A 25,942-nucleotide genomic window follows, 5' to 3' on the forward strand; every position below is an offset into this window, starting at 1 on the left:
GCATTTATAATCATAAATTATACCTGATTCTCTATCCTTGTCGTTCTCCCAACCTTCAGTATTTTCTTGGATCCGATCAAGAAGGTCCCTTTTAAACTCTTCTTTGTTGCGTGTAAATGATCCAGAACAAGAAGTATCCAGCAAGGTATTGTCTTGAAAAGAAAGTCTTGCATAGAAATTATCAATAATAACATTACCAGGAAGCTCATGAATGGGGCATTTGAGCATTAAAGACTTCAATCTCCCCCAAGATTGGGCAATACTCTCTCCATCATGAGGCCAAAAATTATATATGCGATTCCGATCCTTGTGAATTTCACTTGGAGGATAGAACTTAGAATAAAACCGGGGCACAATATCATTCCATTCAAGAGAATCCCCATTATCCAGTAATTTATACCAATGCGCCACCTTACCAGACAGCGATATAGAGAATAGTTTCTTCCTCACTTCATCCATAGCAATACATGCACACTTGAATAAACCGCATAATTCATGTAAGAACAATAAATGATCTCCAGGGTGGACAATTCCATCCCCTTCATAGCGGTTATCCATAACACGTTCAATAATTTTCATAGGTATTTTATATGGTATCACTTCCTCACCTGGTGCCTCATCCACTGCCGTTGTAGTAGTAGTAGATTTCCCAAATAGAAATTGAAGAGAAGATCTCTCCATAATGACTTATAGCAGCAGGCAGAAATAAAATCAGCACAAACACTAAAGGTTTTCCTTACCAATTCCACTTACCAATAGCGCTTCACTCCCCGGCAACGGCGCCAGAAAATAGTCTTGATGACCCACAAGTATAGGGGGTGTATCGTAGTATTTTCGATAAGTAAGAATGTCGATCCCAACGAGGAGCAGAAGGTGTTGACAAGCAGTTTCGATGAAGGATTCCCTGTAAATGCTCACAGACAAGTATTCAGGGGGTTTTGATGTAACAGTTGAATAAAGTACGAGTAAGTAAAGTGCGAGAGTAACAATTGCAGCGAGTGGCCCAATCCTTTTTAGCACAAAGGACAAGCCGGGTTGTTTACTTATAATGACCAAACGTTCTCGAGGACACACGGGATTTTAGTCTAGTGCTTTCGCTACATACGGCTAAATAATCTTCATTGTTATGATAAGTGTTGTGTGGGTGAACCTATGCTAATGTACCGCCCTTCCTAGGACTAATACATACTTGTGATTATACCCCTTGCAAGCATCCGCAACTACAAGAAAGTAATTAAGAATAAATCTAACCACAGCCTTAAACTCTGAGATCCTGCTATCCCTCCTGCATCGATATACCAACGGGGGTTTAGGTTTCTGTCATTCCGGCAACCCCGCAATCGGCAAACGAGTACAAGATGCATTCCCCTAGGCCCATAAAGGTGAAGTGTCGTGTAGTCGACGTTCACACGACACCACTAGAAGAATAACACCACAACTTAAATATCATACCATTGAATATTACTCAACCATAGTTCACTACTAACAGTTAGACTTCACCCATGTCCTCAAGAACTAAACGAACTACTCACAAGACATCATATGGAACATGATCAGAGGTGATATGATGATGAATAACAATCTGAACATAAACTTGGTTCAATGGTTTCACTCAATAGCATCAACAACAAGTAGAAATCGATACCGGGAGAGTTTCCCCTATCAAACAATCAAGATCAAACCCAAATTGCTACGGCGGTGACGGTGTCCAGCGGTGGAGACGGCGGTGATGATGATGGAGATGATGATGATGGTGATGGAGATGATGTCCAGCTCGATGACGGTGACGATTGCGTCGATTTCCCCCTCCGGGAGGGAATTTCCCCGGCGGATTCCTGCCCGCCGGAGAGCTCTTTTCTCTCTGGTGTTCTCCGCCCCGCAGAGGCGGCTGTAACTCTTCGTGAGGTACCCTCTGTGGCTTAGGTCTTCGGGACGAAGGGTTTCGCGAAGAAAAGGAGGCGAAAGGGGCTGTGGGGCCCCCACACCACAAGGTGGCGCGGCCAGGCCATGGGCCGCGCCGACCTGTGGTCTGGCCCCACCTTGGGCCTTCTCAGCTCCTCCTTCTGGCTTCCTTCGTCATCTTGAAAAATAGGATTTTTGGTATAATTTCCTTCCACAGTTGATCTTCCAAAATATTGCGTTCTGACGGTGCTTTTTCCAGCAGAATCCTGGCTCCGGTGCTTGATCCTCCAATAATGATGAAACATGCAAAATAGATGAAATAACATAAGTATTGTGTCCTAATATGAAATATATCAATGAATAACAGCAAATTATGATATAAAATAGTGATGCAAATTGGACGTATCAGCATGTCACTCCAGAAATTATCTTTGTTATCGTTTACCTGCTCGGGACGAGCAGAAACTAAGCTTGGGGATGCTGATACGTCTCCGACGTATCGATAATTTCTTATGTTCCATGCCACATTATTGATGATATCTACATGTTTTATGCACACTTTATATCATTTTTATGCGTTTTCCGGAACTAACCTATTGACGAGATGCCGAAGTGCCAGTTCCTGTTTTCTGTTGTTTTTGGTTTCAGAAATCCTAGTAAGGAAATATTCTCGGAATTGGACGAAATCAACGCCCAGCATCTTAGAATCCCCGGAAGCATCCAGAACACCCGAGAGCCGCCAGAGGGGGGCCACAGGGGCCCCAGATGATAGGGTGGCGCGGCCAGGGCCTGGGCCGCGCCCCCCTATTGTGTCATCGCCTCGTCGCCCCTCCGACTCCGCCTCTTCGCCTATATAAAGGTCCCTGACCTAAATCTTCGATACGGAAAAGCCACGGTACGAGAAACCATCCAGAGCCGCCGCCATCGCGAAGCCAAGATCTGGGGGACAGGAGTCTCTGTTCCGGCACGCCGACGGCACGGGGAAGTGCCCCCGGAAGGCTTCTCCATCGACACCGCTGCCATCTCCACCGCCATCTTCATCAATGCTGCTGTCTCCCATGAGGAGGGAGTAGTTCTCCATCGAGGCTCGGGGCTGTACCGGTAGCTATGTGGTTCATCTCTCTCCCTATGTACTTCAATACAATAATCTCATGAGCTGCCTTACATGATTGAGATTCATATGATGATGCTTGTAATCTAGATGTCATTATGCTAGTCAAGTGGATTTTACTTATGTGATCTCCGGAGACTCCTTGTCCCACGTGTGTAAAGGTGACAGTGTGTGCACCGTGTGGGTCTCTTAGGCTATATTTCACAGAATACTTATTCACTGTTATGAATGGCATAGTGAAGTGCTTATTTATATCTCTTTATGATTGCAATGTGGTTTGTATCACTATTTATCTACGTGCTACTCTAGTGATGTTATTAAAGTAGTTTATTCCTCCTGCACGGTGTAATGGTGACAGTGTGTGCATCGTGTTAGTACTTGGCGTAGGCTATGATTGTGATCTCTTGTAGATTATGAAGTTAACTATTGCTATGATGGTATTGATGTGATCTATGCCTCCTTTCGTAGCGTGAAGGTGACAGTGTGCATGCTATGTTAGTACTTGGTTTGGTTATGTTGATCTGTCATGCACTCTAAGGTTATTTAAATATGAACATCGAATATTGTGGAGCTTGTTAACTCCGGCATTGAGGGTTCGTGTAATCCTACACAGTTAGTGGTGTTCATCATCCAACAAGAGAGTGTAGAGTCTAGCATCTATCTATTTATTCTGTTATGTGATCAATGTTGAGAGTGTCCACTAGTGAAAGTATGATCCCTAGGCCTTGTTCCTAAATACTGCTATCGCTGCTTGTTTACTGTTTTACTGCATTTGTACTGCCTGCAATATTACCACCATCAACCACACGCCAGTTCTGGACAGCAAAGCACTTTTCTGGTGCTGTTGCTACTGCTCATATTTATTCATACCACCTGTATTTCACTATCTCTTCGCCGAACTAGTGCACCTATTAGGTGTGTTGGGGACACAAGAGACTTCTTGCTTTGTGGTTGCAGGGTTGCATGAGAGGGATATCTTTGACCTCTTCCTCCCTGAGTTCGATAAATCTTGGGTGATCCACTTAAGGGAAACTTGCTGCTGTTCTACAAACCTCTGCTCTTGGAGGCCCAACACTGTCTACAAGAATAGAAGCTCCCGTAGACATCAGGAGGCGTTCTGGAGGGTTTCTGGCGACTTCGACTTCTTGGTCGCGATTTTTAGATCGAAACCCCTTAAGTAGTCTAGAGGAGGGCGTCGGAGGCCGGCCGAGGGGGCCACACGCTAGGGCCGCGTGCCCCCCTCCTGGGTCGCGCCGCCCTAGGGTGTGGGGCCCTCGGGCCTCCACCTGACTTGTCCTTCTGGCTCCGTGAGTCTTCTGGAAAAATATGACCTTTCGCATAAATTCCGAGGATTTTCCTGAAAGTTGGATTTCTGCACAAAAACGAGACACCAGAACAGTTCTGCTGAAAACAGCGTTAGTCTGTGTTAGTTGCATCTAAAATACACAAATTAGAGGTAAAACAATAGCAAAAGTGTTCGGGAAAGTAGATACGTTTTGGACGTATCAACTCCCCCCAAGATTAGCTTATTGCTTGTCCTCAAGCAATTCAGTTAACAACTGAGCGATAAAAGAACTTTCACGAACACATTTGTTCATATGATGTATATATTCTCATGCTATGGCTAACACTTAGGCAGTTCATAATAAGATGCATGCAAATAAGATCATCTAACAGCTATGTCAATCATGGAAAGATACCAACAATTAATAATAAGCATCATGAATCATGTCTATAAGCAGGATTGCAATGTTCATAAAAGAGTATGATAAGGTGGTATCTCGCTTGCCCATATTTGATCAGCAAAACATAAATGCTCAGGCACCTCTGAAGTTCATAGAAAGACTAGAAGTAGTGATTGTCAAAGATAAAAGCATCAAAGTTATACCACAATCAATCATATTTTGAGACAAGCATATTATACTAAGAATGACAGTTGTGCTCTCAAGATAGTGCTCAAAGAAAGGATGGAGACACAACATAAAAGTAAAAGATTGACCCTTCGCAGAGGGAAGCAGGGATTAACATGCGCTAGAGCTTTTCATTTTTAAAACAGGAGTAAAATTATTTTGAGAGGTGTTTGTTGTTGTCAACGAATGGTAATGGGTACACCAACTACCTCGCCAACCGGACTTCCAAGAGCGGCTCCCATGAATTATTTCTGTGTTTATGTGGCACTCCTTCCAACCTTTCTTTCACAAACCATGGCTAACCGAATCCTCGGGTGCCTGCCAACAATCTCATACCCTGAAGGAGTGCCTTTTTATTTTAGTTTTATTATGATGACACTCCCCCAACCTTTGCTTACACAAGCCATGGCTAACCGAATCCTTCGGGTGCCGTCCAACAATCACATACCATGGAGGAGTGTCTATTTAGGTTAATTAATTTGGGACTGGGAATCCCGTTGCCAGCTCTTTTTGCAAAATTATTGGATAAGCGGATGTGCCACTAGTCCATAATGAAAGTCCGTCAAGAGTAAATGACAAGGTTGAAAGTTAAACACCACATACTTCCTCATGAGCTATGAAACATTAACACAAATTGAGAAGCATTTTGAAGGTTTTAAAGGTAGCGCATGAGAATTTACTTGGAATGGTTTGAAATGCCATGCATAGGTATTTATGGTGGACACTTTGGAACAACTTGGTTTTCAGGTGTTTGGAAGCACGAGCAGCGTTCCCGCTCAGTACAAGTGAAGGCTAGCAATACACTGGGGAGCGACAAATCAAGAGAGCAGTCACTGTCATAATCATGCTTGCGGCAAAATAAATTAACGGAGGCATAAAAGTGATACAAGAACTCTGAAGCAATGTAAATCATCGAGGCTTAATTGACTTTTGTTCAGTCATATGCATGCGTGAGCATGTGCCAAGTTGATATGAATGAATTATTCAGAGGAGGATACCACAATGCCATACCTACTTATGAATAAAACAATGCAAGCAAACATCCATGACATGCTACTCATATTAATAAATTGGAGCTAAACATGAGAGATCACGAACTACTAGACTTTCTCAAATGACATATACCTCACATGAACCAACTAAGCATGCTCACATGGATGAGTAAATGTACAAAAATGAAAACAAATAGAGTTCATACCAGCCTCTCACCACAATCCAATTGTCGTAGATCGTCATTATTGCCTTTCACTTGTGTAGCTTGGATAATATGAAATGAAAACCACGCTCCAGCCACCGAAAACCATTGAACTCATGATGAACTTTACAAACCAAAGAAGAACAGCAAATATTTTTGGAGTTTTCGAATTGGAAACAAGAACAAAAGGAAACAAGCAAACAAAGCAAAATCTTTTTGGATTTTCTTATAGCAAACCAACGATAGCAAATAAAGCAAAATAAATGCAAGAAACAAAAACAAACAAATGATGAAGAGAAACAACAGAAATATTTTTGGTCTTTTTGTGTTTTAGGAAAGAAACAAAGAAAAAACAAGAAATGGCAAACTAGAAAAGTCACATAAACACAAAGCAGCAGAAATTCGTCAAACTTGACAGCAGTATAGTACTCGATTTTTAAGAAATTCTTCCACTGCTCAAATTGAAAAGTGTTCAACTAATGTAAGTTAGATAACAACCTGGGGAACATGCAAAAAAATTGGCTTCGCAAAATACTGTTCTGGCTATTTTTGAGAATATTTTCGGTACCAGTCCAGAATCTGTTTTCAGGCAGCACTTCCCCAAATGTCATCTCCCTCTCATTAGAAAACCACTCAAACAAACTAAACAAGTATATACAAGTATCCAGCAACCATAATATGCAAAGAATGAGTGATGCCGGTATACCTCCCCCCAAGCTTAGGCTTTTGGCCTAAGTGGAGTTCAATCCCATGGTGCCCATGAAGTAGCATCTCCGTAGTACGACGAAGATGGATCATATTTCGGGTATGTGCTAGAAGAAGCACCCGGATATGTGACGGTGTAGTCGTAGGAACGCTCGGCATCCTCGGAGTCATGCTGCTGGTGGAAGCCTTGTATCTTCATCTTTTCCTCCACCTCCTCCTTAGAGCGCGACCATGGTTCCCTGTCAATACTGAACAAATCTGGCTGAGGCAAAGAAATTTCCTTCTCATCCCCGTCAGCAAACAACATTCTATAGACCAAATTATCTGGAGTGGAATCAGCGGTAACAAAATGATGGCTCTTCATAGCAGCAATATCAAGCCTCCTAGGAGTTAATGGCACATCATTAGAACCAAGAGGAAGTCTTAAATGTGCTAAAATGCGCGATGCAATGGTTCCTCCAAAAATAGGCCCCCTGTTAGACAAGCGGCGAGCAATAAGAGAACCTAGATGATAAGGTGTCCCTCCAGTAAGTGCAGCAATTAAGAAAGCAAGATGGTAGCTAGAAATATTGCTAGTGTTCTCCCTACCAAGAATGCTAGTAGCAATGTAATAGGCAAAATACTTAATGGCGGGGAGTTGGATGTTTCTTATCTTGCCACGCTGAATGGTGCGACAATCATCATTGGCGATCCCTCGATAGAGCTCCAACAAGACCCGGGGGTTGTCCTCAATCTTCCTTGATGTACCTACAGGGGCAATATCCAATGCAACACAAAATTCTTCCAATGTCATAGTAATGGGATCACCATAAATCTTGAATGCAACTGTTGGGCCATAGTGCTTGTTGTGGAACTTGAAGCTCTCAATAAAGATTTTGGTGAGCATGTAGTATTGCTCCCTTTCATCTCCCACGTAGGCGTCTAAGCCCGCCCTGTTGACGAGGGTGAAGAAATCATCCAACAATCCTGCATTGCTCAAAAAATCATAACATGGGAAAGATGAAGCATTAGGAACTCCATTGTCTTCTTCGGGCTCGAAGCTTGGCGCGATGACATCCTCATTGTAGGATCGCCTGAATCGAGTGGTGGTCCTAGAAGGCCTTCCGGTGCTGGTTGTCTCTCTCTCAAACACTTCTCCAAAGTTGAAATTATCCATCTTCCTTTTCTGAAATTTTCAACAAACATTATAAAATTTGATTTGGTGACATATAATTGAGGGGAACTACCATAGGAACTTGCTAGAGTACTAATCATGCATCAAAACTAGTTTATACAACTTAGAACAAGCATGCAAGCTCACTAAGCATGTTACCTACAGCAGCAAAATATTCAAGATATACTCAACCAAACAAAATTCTACTTGGATAATCGGAGGAGTTACATACCGGAGAGCAAATGTGCCAAATTTCAGACAGAAATCTGGGCTGAGCAAAGAGATCGAAAAATCCTGAGCTCTTGAGCAAAAACGTGAGTGAGAGAAAGCTGGTGTCGATTTTTTCGGGAGAGAGAAGAGTCTGGGAGGAAGAGATGCTAAAGTGGGGCAAAGGGGGACCCACACACCAGGGTGCCGCGCCCCCCTTGCTGGCCGCGCCGGCCTGTGGGGTGCCACCCTGGGGTGCCCCACTGGTCATCCCCAGGTGCTCCCAGGTGCATTTTCGAAAAATAGGACCAACGGTATAATTATTGTGAATTTTTGAAAACTTTGAAAAATGCACATTTCTGGGCATTAAGTTTATTATTACTGGCCAGGAAATTTTTTGAAATCTCTAATTAACTAAGGAACTTTGCAAATCAAAAGTGCTACAGCAAGTAAAGCAAGTGGAGGAAGAAAGAGATGTTGTTTACCTCCTCTATGCATATAAAAAGTATTTGTTAACAAGGTTGATCAAGTCTTGCCACCAAATAAATTTTACATAGCATAAGAAGAAATAAACCACAAATCAATCATGTTACCTTGAATTGTATTGATATGGATCCAATCATAAGATTTTGATAACTTTCTTTAGGCTCATATATAGGACAATCAATAGTTCCAATTTTGATAGTTCTCACATTAGAAATAGTATTGACTCCACATACTTTATCAATCCTCTTGGGGAAATAGACGGTATGCTCCTTATCATCAACATTGAAAGTAACCTCTCCTTTATTGCAATCAATAACAGCCCCTGCGGTGTTAAGAAAAGGTCTCCCAAGAATAATAGACATATTATCATCTTCAGGCATTTCCAACACAACAAAATCAGTTAATATCAAGCAGTTATTAGTAACTTGAACAGGAACATCCTCACATATACCAACAGGAATAGCAGTAGATTTATCAGCCATTTGCAAAGATATATCAGTAGGTATCAACTTATCTAAATAAAGTCTCTTATAAAGAGAAAAAAGGCATAACACTAACACCGGCTCCCAAGTCACATAGAGCAGTTTTAACATAATTATTCTTAATAGAACAAGGAATAGTAGGTATACCTGGGTCGCCCAACTTCTTTGGAACTTTGCCATTGAAAGAGTAATTAGCAAGCATAGTGGAAATCTCCTCATTGGGGATTTTCCTTTTGTTAGTGACAATATCTTTCATATACTGTGAATAAGGAGGCAATTTAATAGCATCAGTCAAAGGGATTTGCAAGAATAAAGGTTTCATCCAATCGCAAAATTTATTATAGTGTTCTTCTTCCTTTGATTTTAGTTTCTTAGCAGGAAAAGGCATTTGCTTTTGCACCCAAGGTTCTCTTTCATTACCATGTTTCTTAGCAATAAAATCTTCTTTAGTATACTTTTTATTTTTAGCATGCTTTTCAGGTTCATCTTCAACTTCTTCTTTATCAGAAGCATCATTCTTATCCTTATCATTATCATGTTCATTACCACTTTCAGTTTCAGCATCAGAAATAGAAATACTATTAGGATCATTAACAGGTTCAGAGGATTCTACAACCTTTTTATGTTTCTTCTTCTTTTTCTTAGAAGGAGCACTAGGTTCAGTTCGTTGAGAATCTTGTTCAATTCTTTTGGGATGCCCTTCAGGATATAGAGGATCCTGGGTAGAGACACCGCCTCTAGTTGTTACTTCATAAGCATGTTTCTCTTTAGAATTATTTTTTAACAAGTCACTTTGCACTTTAGTGAGTTGATCAATTTGAGTTTGAACCATTTGAAAATGTTTAAAAAGCTTAACATCATTGGAGGTTCTCTCCACAATATCATGCAAATTGCTAATAGCTTGAGAATTTTCCATTAGATGATTCTCTACTCTCATATTAAAATTTTCTTGCTTAACAATATAATTATCAAACTCATCTAAGCATTGAGTAGGAGGTTTTGAATACGGAATATCTTCCCTAGTAAAGCGTTGAAGGGAGTTTACCTCAATCATGGATGAAGGGGGAATTATCTCACATATATCTTCTATGGGAGGTAGATTCTTCACATCTTCGGATTTAATACCTTTCTCCTTGAGAGACTTCTTAGCTTCCCTCATATCTTCATCATTCAATTCAATTAAACCCCTCTTCTTCAATATTGGCGTTGGAGTTGGTTCAGGTGTAGTCCAATCATCATGATTCCGGCTTATTTTAGCCAATAATTCTTGACTTAAATGCGGAGTTCTTTTCTGAAAACACAACCAGCACAACTATCCAAATATGCTCTAGACTCAATGGTTAGTCCACTATAAAATATATCAAGTAGATCATTCTTTTCTAAATCATGTCCAGGTCGAGCTCTGATGAGAGAACAAAATCTTGCCCAAGCCTCAGGCAATTTCTCTTCATCTCCCTGGTCAAATCTATAAATTTTCTGTAAAGCAATATGTTGAGCACTAGCAGGAAAGTACTTTCGAAAGAAAACATCACGCAGATCAGTTGGACTTTTAATAGAACCAGGAGGCAAATTATTATACCAAGTTTTAGCATCATCCTTTAATGAGAAAGGAAAAAATTTAGCGACAAAGTAAGTACGCATCTTGACATCATCAGAAAACAAGCTACTCATAGAAGAAAGTTCAATCATGTGTTCTACAACACTTTCTTTTTCAGTACCACAAAAGGGTGTTTTCTCTACAATAGCTATATGAGATAGATCAAGAGAAAAATCATAATCTTTATCCTTAATGCATATAGGAGATGTGGCAAATTTAGGATCAGGAGATAACTTATGTCTAACAGTATATTGTGTGAGAAACTTTTTAATTTTTCTTGCATCAGCAGTAGCATTGCATCTATTAATAAAATCATCATTAAGCTCCACATAATCTTCATCAGGATCATCACTAGAATAATCAAGTTCAGGTGAATTAACAGGTGTAGTAGCATTTTCATTAGGAGTTTCAGCATTTTCAATTTGTCTAGACCTAGCAATTGTAGCATCTAGAAAGGATCCCAATGAACCACTATCATCAAGCACAGCAGAAACATTATCAATATTATGAGAGTTTTCAGATTCAGCAGAAGTACCAGCAAGTGAAGCTTGCGGCGGTGAAACAAGTTGACTTATCACAGATGGTGAATCAAGTGTAGCAGAGGTACTTAGAGTTGTACCTTTTCTTGTAGTGGATGGTAATATGGCGACTTTAGGATCGCGAGGTTTACCCATGATGGAGAATTTGCAGCGAACAATATCAATCCAAGTGAACTTCCAAATAAAGCTATGCTCCCCGGCAACGGCGCCAGAAAATAGTCTTGATAACCCACAAGTATAGGGGATCGCAGTAGTCTTCGCGGGAAGTAAATCCCAATTTATTGATTCGACACAAGGGAGATAAAGAATACTTGAAAGCCTTAACAGCGGGGTTGTCAATTCAGCTGCACCTGGAAACAGACTTGCTCGCAAGAGTTTATCAGTAGTAACAGTTTTATAGCAGTAGCAGTAGTGAAATAACAGCAGCAGAGTAACAGAGACAGCAGTAGTGATTATAGTAAACAGCAGGATTAAAATACTGTAGGCACGGGGACGGATAACGGACGTTGCATGGATGAGAGAAACTCATGTAACAATCATAGCAGGGCATTTGCAGATAATAATAAAACGATGTCCAAGTACAAAGCAATCAATAGGCATGTGTTCCATATATAGTCGTACGTGCTCGCAATGAGAAACTTGCACAACATCTTTTGTCCTACCAGCCGGTGGCAGCCGGGCCTCAAGGGAATCTACTGGATATTAAGGTACTCCTTTTAATAGAGTACCAGAGCAAAGCATTAACACTCCGTGAACACATGTGATCCTCACATCACTACCATCCCCTCCGGTTGTCCCGATTTCTGTCACTTCGGGGCCATTGGTTCCGGACAGCGACATGTGTATACAACTTGCAGGTAAGATCATAAAAAAATGAATATCATGATGAAACAATAACATGTTCAGATCTGAGATCATGGCACTCGGGCCCTAGTGACAAGCATTAAGCATAACAAGTTGCAACAATATCATCAAAGTACCAATTACGGACACTAGGCACTATGCCCTAACAATCTTATGCTATTACATGACCAATCTCATCCAATCCCTACCATCCCCTTCAGCCTACAGTGGGGGAATTACTCACACATGGATGGGGGAAACATGGCTGGTTGATGGAGAGGCGTCGGTGGTGATGATGGCGATGAACTCCTCCAATTCCCCGTCCCGGCGGAGTGCCAGAACGGAGACTTCTGGCTCCCGAGACGGAGTTTCGTGATGTGGCGGCGTTCTGGAGGGTTTCTGGCGACTTCGACTTCTTGGTCGCGATTTTTAGATCGAAACCCCTTAAGTAGTCCAGAGGAGGGCGTCGGAGGCCGGCCGAGGGGGCCACACGCTAGGGCCGCGCGCCCCACTCCTGGGCCACGCCGCCCTAGGGTGTGGGGCCCTCGGGCCTCCACCTGACTTGTCCTTCTGGCTCCGTGAGTCTTCTGGAAAAATAGGACCTTTCGCATAAATTCCGAGGATTTTCCTGAAAGTTGGATTTCTGCACAAAAACGAGACACCAGAACAGTTCTGTTGAAAACAGCGTTAGTCCGTGTTAGTTGCATCCAAAATACACAAATTAGAGGTAAAACAATAGCAAAAGTGTTGATGGCGTGTATTTCACACGTTCGTTGGGCAACCCCAAGAGGAAGGTATGATGCGCACAGCAGCAAGTTTTCCCTCAGAAAGAAACCAAGGTTTATCGAACCAGGAGGAGCCAAGAAGCACGTTGAAGGTTGATGGCGGCGGGATGTAGTGCGGCGCAACACCAGAGATTCCGGCGCCACCGTGGAACCTGCACAACACAACCAAAGTACTTTGCCCCAACGAAACAGTGAGGTTGTCAATCTCACCGGCTTGCTGTAACAAAGGATTAACCGTATTGTGTGGAAGATGATTGTTTGCAGAAAACAGTAGAACAGTATTGCAATAGATTGTATTTCAGTAAAGAGAATTGGACCGGGGTCCACAGTTCACTAGAGGTGTCTCTCCCATAAGACGAACAGCATGTTGGGTGAACAAATTACAGTTGGGCAATTGACAAATAAAGAGAGCATGACCATGCACATACATATCATGATGAGTATAGTGAGATTTAATTGGGCATTACGACAAAGTACATAGACCGTCATCCAACTGCATCTATGCCTAAAAAGTCCACCTTCAGGTTATCATCCGAACCCCCTCCAGTATTAAGTTGCCAACAACAGACAATTGCATTAAGTATTGCGCGTAATGTAACTAGTGACTACATCCTTGAACATAGCACTAATGTTTTATCCCTAGTGGCAACAGCACATCCATAACCTTAGTGGTTCTTGTCACTCCTCCAGATTCACAGAGGCATGAACCCACTATCGAGCATAAATACTCCCTCTTGGAGTTACTAGCATCAACTTGGCCAGAGCATCTACTAATAACGGAGAGCATGCAAGATCATAAACAACACATAAGCATAGCTTTGATAATCAACATAACAAGTATTCCCTATTCATCGGATCCCAACAAACGCAACATATAGAATTACAGATAGATGATCTTGATCATGTTAGGCAGCTCACAAGATCCGACAATGATAGCACAATGGGGAGAAGACAACCATCTAGCTACTGCTATGGACCCATAGTCCAGGGGTAGACTACTCACACATCACACCGGAGGCGACCATGGCGGCGTAGTGTCCTCCGGGAGATGATTCCCCTCTCCGGCAGGGTGCCGGAGGCGATCTCTGGATCCCCGAGATGGGATCGGCGGCGGCGGCGTCTCCGGAAGGTTTTCCGTATCGTGGTTCTCGATGCGGGGTTTCGTCATGGAGACTTTTTATAGGCGAAAGGGCAGGTCAAGAGGCGGCACGGGGCCCCACACCACGGGGCCGCGCGGCCAAGGGGGCCGCGCCGCCTATAGTGTGGCCCCTCCGTGGCCCCTCTTCGTCTCTCCTTCGGACTTCTGGAAGCTTCGTGAGAAAATAGGCCCCTGGGCTTTGATTTCGTCCAATTCCGAGAATATTTCCTTACTAGGATTTCTGAAACCAAAAACAGCAGAAAACAGCAACTGGCACTTCGGCATCTTGTTAATAGGTTAGTTCCAGAAAATGCACGAATATGACATAAAGTGTGCATAAAACATGTAGATAACATCAATAATGTGGCATGGAACATAAGAAATTATCGATACGTCGGAGACGTATCAGCATCCCCAAGCTTAGTTCTGCTCGTCCCGGGCAGGTAAAACGATAACACGAGATAATTTGGAGTGACATGCCATCATAATCTTGATCATACTATTTGTAAAGCATATGTAGTGAATGCAGCGATCAAAACAATGTATATGACATGAGTAAACAAGTGAACCATAAAGCAAAGACTTTTCATGAATAGCACTTCAAGACAAGCATCAATAAGTCTTGCATAAGAGTTAACTCATAAAGCAATAATTCAAAGTAAAGGCATTGAAGCAACACAAAAGAAGATTAAGTTTCAGCGGTTGCTTTCAACTTGTAACATGTATATCTCATGGATATTGTCAACATAGAGTAATATAATAAGTGCAATAAGCAAGTATGTAGGAATCAATGCATAGTTCACACAAGTGTTTGCTTCTTGAGGTGGAGAGAAATAGGTGAACTGACTCAACATTGAAAGTAAAAGAATGGTCCTCCATAGAGGAAAAGCATCGATTGCTATATTTGTGCTAGAGCTTTGATTTTGAAAACATGAAACAATTTTGTCAACGGTAGTAATAAAGCATATGTATCATGTAAATTATATCTTACAAGTTGCAAGCCTCATGCATAGTATACTAATAGTGCCCGCACCTTGTCCTAATTAGCTTGGACTACCGGATCATCACAATGCATTGTTTTTACCAAGTGTCACAAAGGGGTACCTCTATGCCGCTTTGTACAAAGGTCTAAGGAGAAAGCTCGCATTGGATTTCTCGCTATTGATTATTCTTCAACTTAGACATCCATACCGGGACAACATAGACAACAGATAATGGACTCCTCTTTTATGCATAAGCATATAACAACAATTAATAATTTTGTCATTTGAGATTTGAGGATTGTTGTCCAAAACTGAAACTTCCACCATGGAACATGGCTTTAGTTAGCGGCCCAATGTTCTTCTCTAACATATGCATGCTTAACCCTATGGTGGTAGATCTCTCTTACTTCAGACAAGACGAACATGCATAGCAACTCACATGAAATTCAACAAAGAGTAGTTGATGGCGTCCCCAGTAAACATGGTTATCGCACAACAAGCAACTTAATAAGAGATAAAGTGCATAATTACATATTCAATACCACAATAGTTTAAAGCTATTTGTCCCATGAGCTATATATTGCAAAGGTGAATGATGGAATTTTAAAGGTAGCACTCAAGCAATTTACTTTGGAATGGCGGAAAATACCATGTAGTAGGTAGGTATGGTGGACACAAATGGCATAGTGGTTGGCTCAAGTATTTTGGATGCATGAGAAGTATTCCCTCTCGATACAAGGTTTAGGCTAGCAAGGCTTATTTGAAACAAACACAAGGATGAACCGGTGCAGCAAAACTCACATAAAAGACATATTGAAAACATTATAAGACTCTACACCGTCTTCCTTGTTGTTCAAACTCAAAACTAGAAATTATCTAGACCTTAGAGAAACCAAATATGCAAACCAAATTTTAGCATGCTCTATGTATTTCTCCATTAATGGGTGCAAAGCATATGATGCAAGAGCTTAATCATGAGCACAACAATTTCCAAGTATCACATTACCCAAGACATTTATAGCAATTACTACATGTATCATTTTCCAATTCCAACCATATAACAATTTAACGAAGGAGAAACTTCGCCATGAATACTATGAGTAGAAACCAAGGACATACTTGTCCATATGCTACAGCGGAGCGTGTCTCTCTCCATAAAGTGAATGCTAGGATCCATTTTATTCAAACAAAACAAAAAACAAAAACAAACCGACGCTCCAAGAAAAAGCACATAAGATGTGATGGAATAAAAATATAGTTTCAGGGGAGGAACCTGATAATGTTGTCGATGAAGAAGGGGATGCCTTGGGCATCCCCAAGCTTAGACGCTTGAGTCTTCTTGATATATGCAGGGGTGAACCACCGGGTGCATCCCCAAGCTTAGAGCTTTCACTCTCCTTGATCATGTTGCATCATACTCCTCTCTTGATCCTTGAAAACTTCCTCCACACCAAACTCGAAACAACTCATTAGAGGGTTAGTGCACATTATAAATTGACATATTCAGAGGTGACACAATCATTCTTAACACTTCTGGACATTGCATAATGCTACTGGACATTAGTGGATCAAAGAAATTCATCCAACATAGCGAAAGAGGCAATGCGAACTAAAAGGCAGAATCTGTCAAAACAGAACAGTTCGTATTGACGAATTTTAAAATGGCACCAGACTTGCTCAAATGAAAATGCTCAAATTGAATGAAAGTTGCGTACATATCTGAGGATCATGCACGTAAATTGGCTTAATTTTCTGAGTTACCTACAGGGAGGTGGACCCAGATTCGTGACAGCAAAGAAATCTGGAACTGTGCAGTAATCCAAATCTAGTACTTACTTTTCTATCAACGGCTTAACTTGGCACAACAAAACACAAAACTAAGATAAGGAGAGGTTGCTACAGTAGTAAACAACTTCCAAGACACAAAATAAAAACAAAGTACTGTAGGTAAAAACATGGGTTGTCTCCCATAAGCGCTTTTCTTTAACGCCTTTCAGCTAGGCGCAGAAAGTGTGTATCAAGTATTATCAAGAGACGAAGTGTCAACATCATAATTTGTTCTCATAATAGAATCAAAAGGTACCTTCATTCTCTTTCTAGGGAAGTGTTCCATACCTTTCTTGAGAGGAAATTGATATTTTATATTACCTTCCTTCATATCAATAATAGCACCAACAGTTCGAAGAAAAGGTCTTCCCAATATAATGGGACAAGATGCATTGCATTCAATATCCAAGACAACAAAATCAACGGGAACAAGGTTATTGTTAACGGTAATGCGAACATTATCAACTTTCCCCAAAGGTTTCTTTATAGAATGATCAGCAAGATTAACATCCAAATAACAATTTTTCAGCGATGGCAAGTCAAGCATATTATAAATTTTCTTAGGCATAACAGAAATACTTGCACCAAGATCACATAAAGCATTACAATCAAAATCTTTAACCTTCATCTTAATGATGGGCTCCCAACCATCCTCTAGCTTTTTAGGAATAGAGGCTTCGCGCTCTAGTTTCTCTTCTCTAGCTTTTATAAGAGCATTTGTAATATGATGTGTAAAAGCCAAATTTATAGCACTAGCATTAGGACTTTTAGCAAGTTTTTGCAAGAACTTTATAACTTCAGAGATGTGGCAATCATCAAAATTCAAACCATTATAATCTAAAGCAATGGGATCATCATCCCCAATGTTGGAAAAAATTTCAGCAGCTTTATCACAGGCAGTTTCAGCAGTTTTAGCAGTTTCAGGCAGTTTTTCGCGCTTTGCATTCGAAGTGGAAACATTGCTAACACCAATTCTTTTATTAGTATGAGTAGGAGGTGGAGCAATAGGTGTGCATAAGAAATCATTATTATTTGTGGTTGTGAAGTCACACAACTTAGTATTTTCAGCGTTGGCCATTTTAGCAACAGTAAATAAAGCAAACTAGATAAAGTAAATGCAAGTAAACTAATTTTTTGTATTTTTGATATAGCAAACAAGATAGCAAATAAAGTAAAACTAGCAACTAATTTTTTTGTATTTTGATTTAGTGCAGCAAACAAAGTAGTAAATAAAACTAAGCAAGACAAAAACAAAGTAAAGAGATTGAGAAGTGGAGACTCCCCTTGCAGCGTGTCTTGATCTCCCCGGCAACGGCGCCAGAAAATATGCTTGATGGCGTGTATTTCACACGTTCGTTGGGCAACCCCAAGAGGAAGGTATGATGCGCACAGCAGCAAGTTTTCCCTCAGAAAGAAACCAAGGTTTATCGAACCAGGAGGAGCCAAGAAGCACGTTGAAGGTTGATGGCGGCGGGATGTAGTGCGGCGCAACACCAGAGATTCCGGCGCCACCGTGGAACCTGCACAACACAACCAAAGTACTTTGCCCCAACGAAACAGTGAGGTTGTCAATCTCACCGGCTTGCTGTAACAAAGGATTAACCGTATTGTGTGGAAGATGATTGTTTGCAGAAAACAGTAGAACAGTATTGCAATAGATTGTATTTCAGTAAAGAGAATTGGACCGGGGTCCACAGTTCACTAGAGGTGTCTCTCCCATAAGACGAACAGCATGTTGGGTGAACAAATTACAGTTGGGCAATTGACAAATAAAGAGAGCATGACCATGCACATACATATCATGATGAGTATAGTGAGATTTAATTGGGCATTACGACAAAGTACATAGACCGTCATCCAACTGCATCTATGCCTAAAAAGTCCACCTTCAGGTTATCATCCGAACCCTCCGGTATTAAGTTGCTAACAACAGACAATTGCATTAAGTATTGCGCGTAATGTAACTAGTGACTACATCCTTGAACATAGCACTAATGTTTTATCCCTAGTGGCAACAGCACATCCATAACCTTAGTGGTTCTTGTCACTCCTCCAGATTCACAGAGGCATGAACCCACTATCGAGCATAAATACTCCCTCTTGGAGTTACTAGCATCAACTTGGCCAGAACATCTACTAATAATGGAGAGCATGCAAGATCATAAACAACACATAAGCATAGCTTTGATAATCAACATAACAAGTATTCTCTATTCATCGGATCCCAACAAACGCAACATATAGAATTACAGATAGATGATCTTGATCATGTTAGGCAGCTCACAAGATCCGACAATGATAGCACAATGGGGAGAAGACAACCATCTAGCTACTGCTATGGACCCATAGTCCAGGGGTAGACTACTCACACATCACACCGGAGGCGACCATGGCGGCGTAGAGTCCTCCGGGAGATGATTCCCCTCTCCGGCAGGGTGCCGGAGGCGATCTCCTGGATCCCCCGAGATGGGATCGGCGGCGGCGGCGTCTCTGGAAGGTTTTTCGTATCGTGGTTCTCGGTCTTTGGGGTTTTCGTCACGGAGACTTTTATAGGCGAAAGGGCAGGTCAAGAGGCGGCACGGGGCCCCACACCACAGGCCGCGCGGCCAAGGGGGCCGCGCCGCCCTATAGTGTGGCCCCTCCGTGGCCCCTCTTCGTCTCTCCTTCGGACTTCGGAAGCTTCGTGAGAAAATAGGCCCACAGGCTTTGATTTCGTCCAATTCCGAGAATATTTCCTTACTAGGATTTCTGAAACCAAAAACAGAGTAAAAAGACAGCGGCACTTCGGCATCTTGTTAATAGGTTAGTTCCAGAAAATGCACGAATATGACATAAAGTGTGCATAAAACATGTAGATAACATCAATAATGTGGCATGGAACATAAGAAATTATCGATACGTCGGAGACGTATCAAGTGTTCAGGAAAGTAGATACGTTTTGGACGTATCACCACCCCTCTCCCGCCACCATTTCCCACCAATTAAACCTTCTCGGCTCTCTTAAACCAGATTGTTTTGAACAGACATTCTGTGTATCCGTTTCTTCCACTGCCATCGGTTTCTCCCATGAGTGTGCCTTGCTCGGACCAGGACTGGAGGCCTAGGAAGAAGAAGGATGCAAGCTTGCCGCTCGGCATTCCAGCGGAGCGATGCTGGTGTGTTAATCTTGCAAAGGTGAAGGAGTCGGAACACTTCTCGGATAAGTTTGGCATGCAGTTTTTCATGTTTCTGAACTATGATCCCGGCGCACCGGCAAGCTCGGCTTACCCGAGACCTCCGGTAAGTTGTTATCTAGGAAAATAAAGATATTTTTATTTGCTTTAATGTTATTCTAACTGTTTCAGTCTCCGCCATCACTCTGTATGTGGTACCACTGGATTGACAAGGAGCAGCCTGAGTGGGATGTGAAAAGGATTGAAGATAGGCATCATCGTGTGTGAGCCGACTTCAAGGCGGAGGAGGCGGTAGAGGAGGCTGCTGTAAAGTCGGAAGCAACACGAGAGAGATGGGTGCAAAAGCATCGTGAGGAGCAATAGGAGTGGCTTGATGACTGGGGGAAGAGACTAGATGCGGAGAGGGCAAGGTTGGAAGAGAAGGAACGAGTGAGCAAGGAGCTCCGTGAAGCGGAGAGGCTGCGGAAGAGAGAAAGAGTCGCTCAGGTGAAGGCAACAGCAGTACGTGGCGACAAGACTGGAAAATGGCCACAGTGGACTCAGGACGACTAAATCTGCTCTTCTTATTCTTCTTCGTGGATATCAACCTCGCCACTACCATCATTACCACATGTTGCATGACTACTCTGTCTAGATTAGAAACTGCTACCTCCAGCATCAGAAGTTTGACTTCTCTGGCCTGGATGGAACTCACCCTCGCCTTCGTGGGAATTGGCCTTCTTCGCCACGGGAAGCATTAAGGCCATGGGGTGAGTTCGGGATTAAGCCCGAAATTCACGGTCAACCACTCCTTCAAGTGACAAATGCGCCATGTTTTTAGGTTTGACAAATGCGACTACCCGTACTGAAAACCGTTTAGATCAGCTCCCATCGGAGTTGTTAGGACTGTGCCATTACCGTAGTAAACAACAAATTTTACTCTATCAGACATATATGCTCACCTATACAAAGTACAGACTCGTAAAAAAACGGGCATCTACCCTCATAAATAAATAAAAATACGAACGACGACCAACTACATAAATATTTTCTACCTGTACCTAAATCGGTATCTAATCTGACAAGCTAACAAACGCAGCATGCATGACTAATAGCATGGATTAGGGTTTAGCCTTGAAGCGTGTGAAGCAGCTCCGTTAGCAGCCCAACTCCTCCACCACGCAGCAGCACAACCACCAGGACCACCACCACCAACTCCAACAGCACCTCCACCAAATCGCTCCCAAAACTAATACATCTATAGATCAGGTGATTCTACAATATTTTATGGTGAAATAACACCAAAATGATGGAGAAATCGCTATTAAATGAGGGAAAATAGAGGTGGAGTTGAGAGCAAAAATGAGAGAGAGAGAGAGAGAGCTCAGCTGACCTAAGATGGGAGAAAATGAAGGAAGAGGAAGGAAGAGGAAGAGAAGGAACGAGGTGTGTCCGTAGCATCGGGTCCCCGATTTTAAAACATGCCCGCACTACTCGGAGTCAGGAACCCCGATTCACGCGCCTCGGGATGCTGCGCCCCGATAGGCCTGCTGCTAGCCAGGCTGACAAGCACCGAGCGCTTTCTCGGGATTCCACAACCCAAAAGCACGCACTCGGGGAGCAGAACTCTGACAGCAGGCGCAGATTCCCTGCTTCTCAGTTTCCTGTCCCCAATTTTGGATATTCAGGTTTCTCAAACCCGACAGTGTATTGCTCCTGATTTTTTTTTGAAACTGAGTATTATTTCTGGAAATAGCAAAAAAAGTATTATTTAAAAATTGCTCTACCATAGACAAGGTGTTCAAGGCCACCCTTTACATTTTCAAAGGTAGTAGACCTTGTAGAATGAAAAATTCCAAGATATGGGGTTTTATCTCGATAGACAACTATATATGGATTCATTTTCAAGCATTAACCTATTAAATTCAAATTTGAACTACATGTAATTTAAATGCTGGTTCTAAATTTTGAGGGAAAATTTAGGGGTGCCCTGACAGCGTGGTACTTAGAATATTTGATCAATATTCAAAAATTTGATCCACCTTGTATGAATGCCAAAGCCAATAAATTTGAATTTATCCAACGAATATTCTAAAAAGGCAAACTTGTAAATCACCCCCATTGTTGGCACATACGTGCATCCTGTCATTACAAACAGTATTGAAATAGAGTTTCTAATTTGTTTTCATAAAAATGTTAGGTTTATGGTGAAGTGTCTACAAAAGTAAGGTGCACACTTTTATTCTTGACCTAGAAACCATAGTACACCCATCTGAACCGGAAACATATGGTACCTTATAGGTCGATGGCCCATAGCCAGTTCGGTCCCCATATCAGTAATTCAGCGTTGCTTGGTTTTGTGCAACACTATATTCCATCACGTGTACTCATCATCTTCTGCGCTGCAAATCCTCCACGGATTTAAATGGGTACCTAATTTAAATCCCAACATCATGAAGTCCCTTAGGCTGGTTATATAGTGCATAGTATCATATAGTAGTATCATGTATATGATACTTATCTATGATACTATCACTATAGTGGTGGTATTATAGAGTAGTATAATAATCTGCTAGATTTATTATTTTGTAGAATCTCAATACAAATATGTGTACAAGATCTATTTAGCATTGAATGATACGATATCTATTTATGTTAGTACTCTAATCTTATCTCTCTTCCTTTATTAGATGCCACGTCAGTATTTTTGTAGATCTAAGATGCATGACACTAGTACCTAAAATACTAGCACTATAGCCAGCATAAATGCTTACCCAATCCAAGCCCTAATTCACATACAATTTATTTCGTATTGTATTCGTTTGTTCCACAAATCAGCTCCGCGTTTTGTTGTCTTTCCTAAGACTTTCTTGAATTCCCCACGTGGCGCAACCCTATGTTCTTTGCCGACTCGCCCTAAAATTGTTGTTGGATCATCGAGTGTTGGTCATGGAGATTCGTTGTCAAGCGTTCCGCTGACTGTGTCTCATCTTCATCAACTGCATTGATGCTCGCATCATTCCTTTCTTCCCATTAATCAGGATTTATCCTTCCTTCCTATTTATCTTCTTCCGAACCCCAAACCCCAGGCACACCAGACCATCTACCTTCCTCTCCTTCGAGCAAAAGATCTCCATACTGATGAGCACCCGATTGCAAGCTTCAAACTGTGAAAGACCTCCGAGGAGTTCTTCTACCTGCCAGCCATGGACAATGACAACACACTACACATTTGCGCCTTCTTCCTTAGGAGGAGGCCCTGGCAGGTCGCATGCGCCTTCCTCAATGCAGGCTATCGCACCCGGTACGTGCTTCGAAGGTGCAGAAGGTTGGTCAACATCAGCAACTGCTGTTGGCGCTCGACGGTGGCATTGGCTTCCTCCTGCATTAACAGTTGCACCATCATCTAGTCGTCGTTGTCCATCACGACAATCTGCCGAACACCTTGTGAGCGGTGGCCGGCGGCAAAACCGTCGATACCGATGGATGTTCCGGCAGAACCACGGTAGGAGATGGCGGAGGTGCCGACGGTGGCTACCACGACGGTTTCTTGGTGGGTGGGCAGAGGTCAGGCACGCGAGAGGCGATGACGATTTAGAGGGGGTGGGAGGCGGATCAGGAGGGGTGAAGGTGGTGAAGAATGGACGTGTTTGGTTGTCGAGGGGGTCCCATGGGGTGGAAATCCAACGTGGACGGGAGTGTCGGCGCCCTTCCGCGTAGGGTCTTGTGCGAAGTTGCTGATGATTTTACTGGGTTCCAAATTATGCTAGCGCTCTATTAAACGCACCGGTGTAAGTTTAAAAATATGGCAGTTCCTAAAACACTACCGAAAACACTGTTGGGCGCCCATGAAGATGCTCTATGTCCAGCTTTATTGGCACCAAGTTGCCGCCGGCCGCCTTTACGTATTAATCTGCACTGTTAAGAAACCGTGGAACACCCCTCAAAAAACAAAAACAAAAACCGTGGAACAGCGCGCCCGCAGGATTCTCGGCGCGCCAACCGAACCATCCCATGCACGCATGCCTCGCCACCCACCTGGCCACCTGGTGACGCCATCCTTACTCGCGAGTGTGCTCACACTGCCACTTCAATAGACCCTTCGATTCTCGTTCCGGATCCCCCTATATATCCGTCGCCTCCTGCGGATAGATCTCCAACTACTCGCACCAACAACCCGAGGGCCGGTCATCGATCGCCGGCGGCCATGGATCAGGAGCTCCAAGAAGCCGACGTCCTGTGGCCGGACGTCAACCACCGCGCCGATGATCATCGCTGCCACGGCCATGGTTACCAGCCGCAGCGCCGGGAGAGCAGGCAGCCCCACTACGCCGACATCGCGCGCGCGCCGCGGCAGGCGTCGTCGGCGCCCGTGGGCATCCCGGAAATAAAAAGGTCCCCGACGACGGAGCAGGGCTCATGGGCGCCGCGGAGATGCTGCAGCGAAGACCTTGATGGTGGCGTGGACAGGGCGGCGTCGGCATCGTTCGTGGCGCCGCACGAGATGGCGGCGAGGCGGCGGTGCGGGGAGGGGGATGAGGAGCGGTCGGTGTGCGTGGGGCACGGGCGCACGCTCAAAGGCCGCGACCTCCGCTCCGTCCGCACCGCCGTGCTCCGCATGACCGGCTTCCTCGAGACCTGATCAATCGGCGACCGCCGCCACCGATCGATCGAAGCCGCAGCCCGTTCTAGCTAGCTAGATTCCGTAGCAATCGTCCAGAACAGTTTTGCGTGTCGATTAATGTAGTTCCTGCTGACAAATGCAAAACACAAAATGGAATGAAATTGCAAATCTGCGCCAAGAGGATGCTGCAGTTCGATCTATCCGCAGCACCCACCATTTCTTGTCCGGTTTTTGACTTTTGCGATCTACGACGGCGACACCAAGCACGAACGAAATGGTCCGGATCGAGGTCACGTCAGCTGGAGTGGGATGGTGGAGTGTGTGCAAGCAAAACATGTCATGTGTTCCGATTTGGATTCTACCGGCAGGTAGCTACCACTCTGTTCTGATCTTCCGCGTAAGTTTCTACTGTACAAAGTCTTCATCATAAACCATAGTTTTTCTGAGAGCGTCGAAAGCTCGCGTGCACGCATATCCACCCTCTAATTGCCCCACTTTGCTTTGAGATTAGCATTTTAAGGAATCTTTTGCATGTTTAATACTAGATGAATTTAATTTGTAATGTTTGATTTGAAAGAGCTATGATTATTGGACTATATATCAAATTAACAATCTGTTTGAGTCTGTGAAGTTCTTTCGTTGGTATCCTTTAAACATGCCTAAAAAGATTTTGTTTCGATAAAATTCAAAAGTTGAATTCTGAAACTCATTCAAACGTGATGATACACAATAAAAACTGATAAAATTGTATTCAAAAAGTCGTGTCTCCATATTTAAAAAAATAAGAAAAATGACAAATATTTTTCAGACTCTTAGGAACCAAGTTTAAAACAGAGTGAAGTTTTAGAAGTAGATTTAGACATTTAGTAGTGTGGCAAAGGAGAGAATCTTTCTTAAAAAAATGAAGAAGAGAGATGGGGCATGCAAATTGCTGGTAGATTTTGTCCATGTTGTGAATGTGTTTGTCGCTTTCCTCCTCAGCTGTAGTATATTGTAGATCTGGCTGCACGAAGACGTGTGCGTAAATGTCAAAGCATAATTGTTTCGCACGCACACGACCGGCCCGCGTATAGCAAGAGTTACGTGCTTCGGCAGCGTCGCACGGGCACGGTCCGAATACCTTTCGACGATGGCAACTTCATCGAGATAAGACGTGGATCTGCATGCAGCGGCGTCTAGAAGAACAGAATGAGCCAAATATATCCACCAATGGCACCTGGTTAACGTACCCGAGTACGCGAGGAACTGACGGCGTAGCACAACTTGCACTTCACAAGCACAGTACCACGAAACTACAAATTAT

At 42.9% G+C, this 25,942-nt stretch overlaps 1 protein-coding gene across 1 annotated transcript; it reads left to right on the forward strand.

Moving 5' to 3' along the window:
* Positions 1 to 23,965: 23,965 nt before the first annotated feature.
* Positions 23,966 to 24,865, forward strand: LOC127323104 (protein S40-1). Its single transcript, XM_051351332.2, has one exon. The coding sequence runs from the start codon at positions 24,223 to 24,225 to the stop codon at positions 24,655 to 24,657; it is 435 nt and encodes a 144-aa protein (XP_051207292.1). The 5' UTR covers positions 23,966 to 24,222; the 3' UTR covers positions 24,658 to 24,865.
* Positions 24,866 to 25,942: the final 1,077 nt, after the last annotated feature.

The sequence above is a fragment of the Lolium perenne genome, chromosome 1 (genome assembly GCF_019359855.2).
Source record: "Lolium perenne isolate Kyuss_39 chromosome 1, Kyuss_2.0, whole genome shotgun sequence".
In the NCBI taxonomy this organism is placed as follows: Eukaryota; Viridiplantae; Streptophyta; class Magnoliopsida; order Poales; family Poaceae; genus Lolium; species Lolium perenne.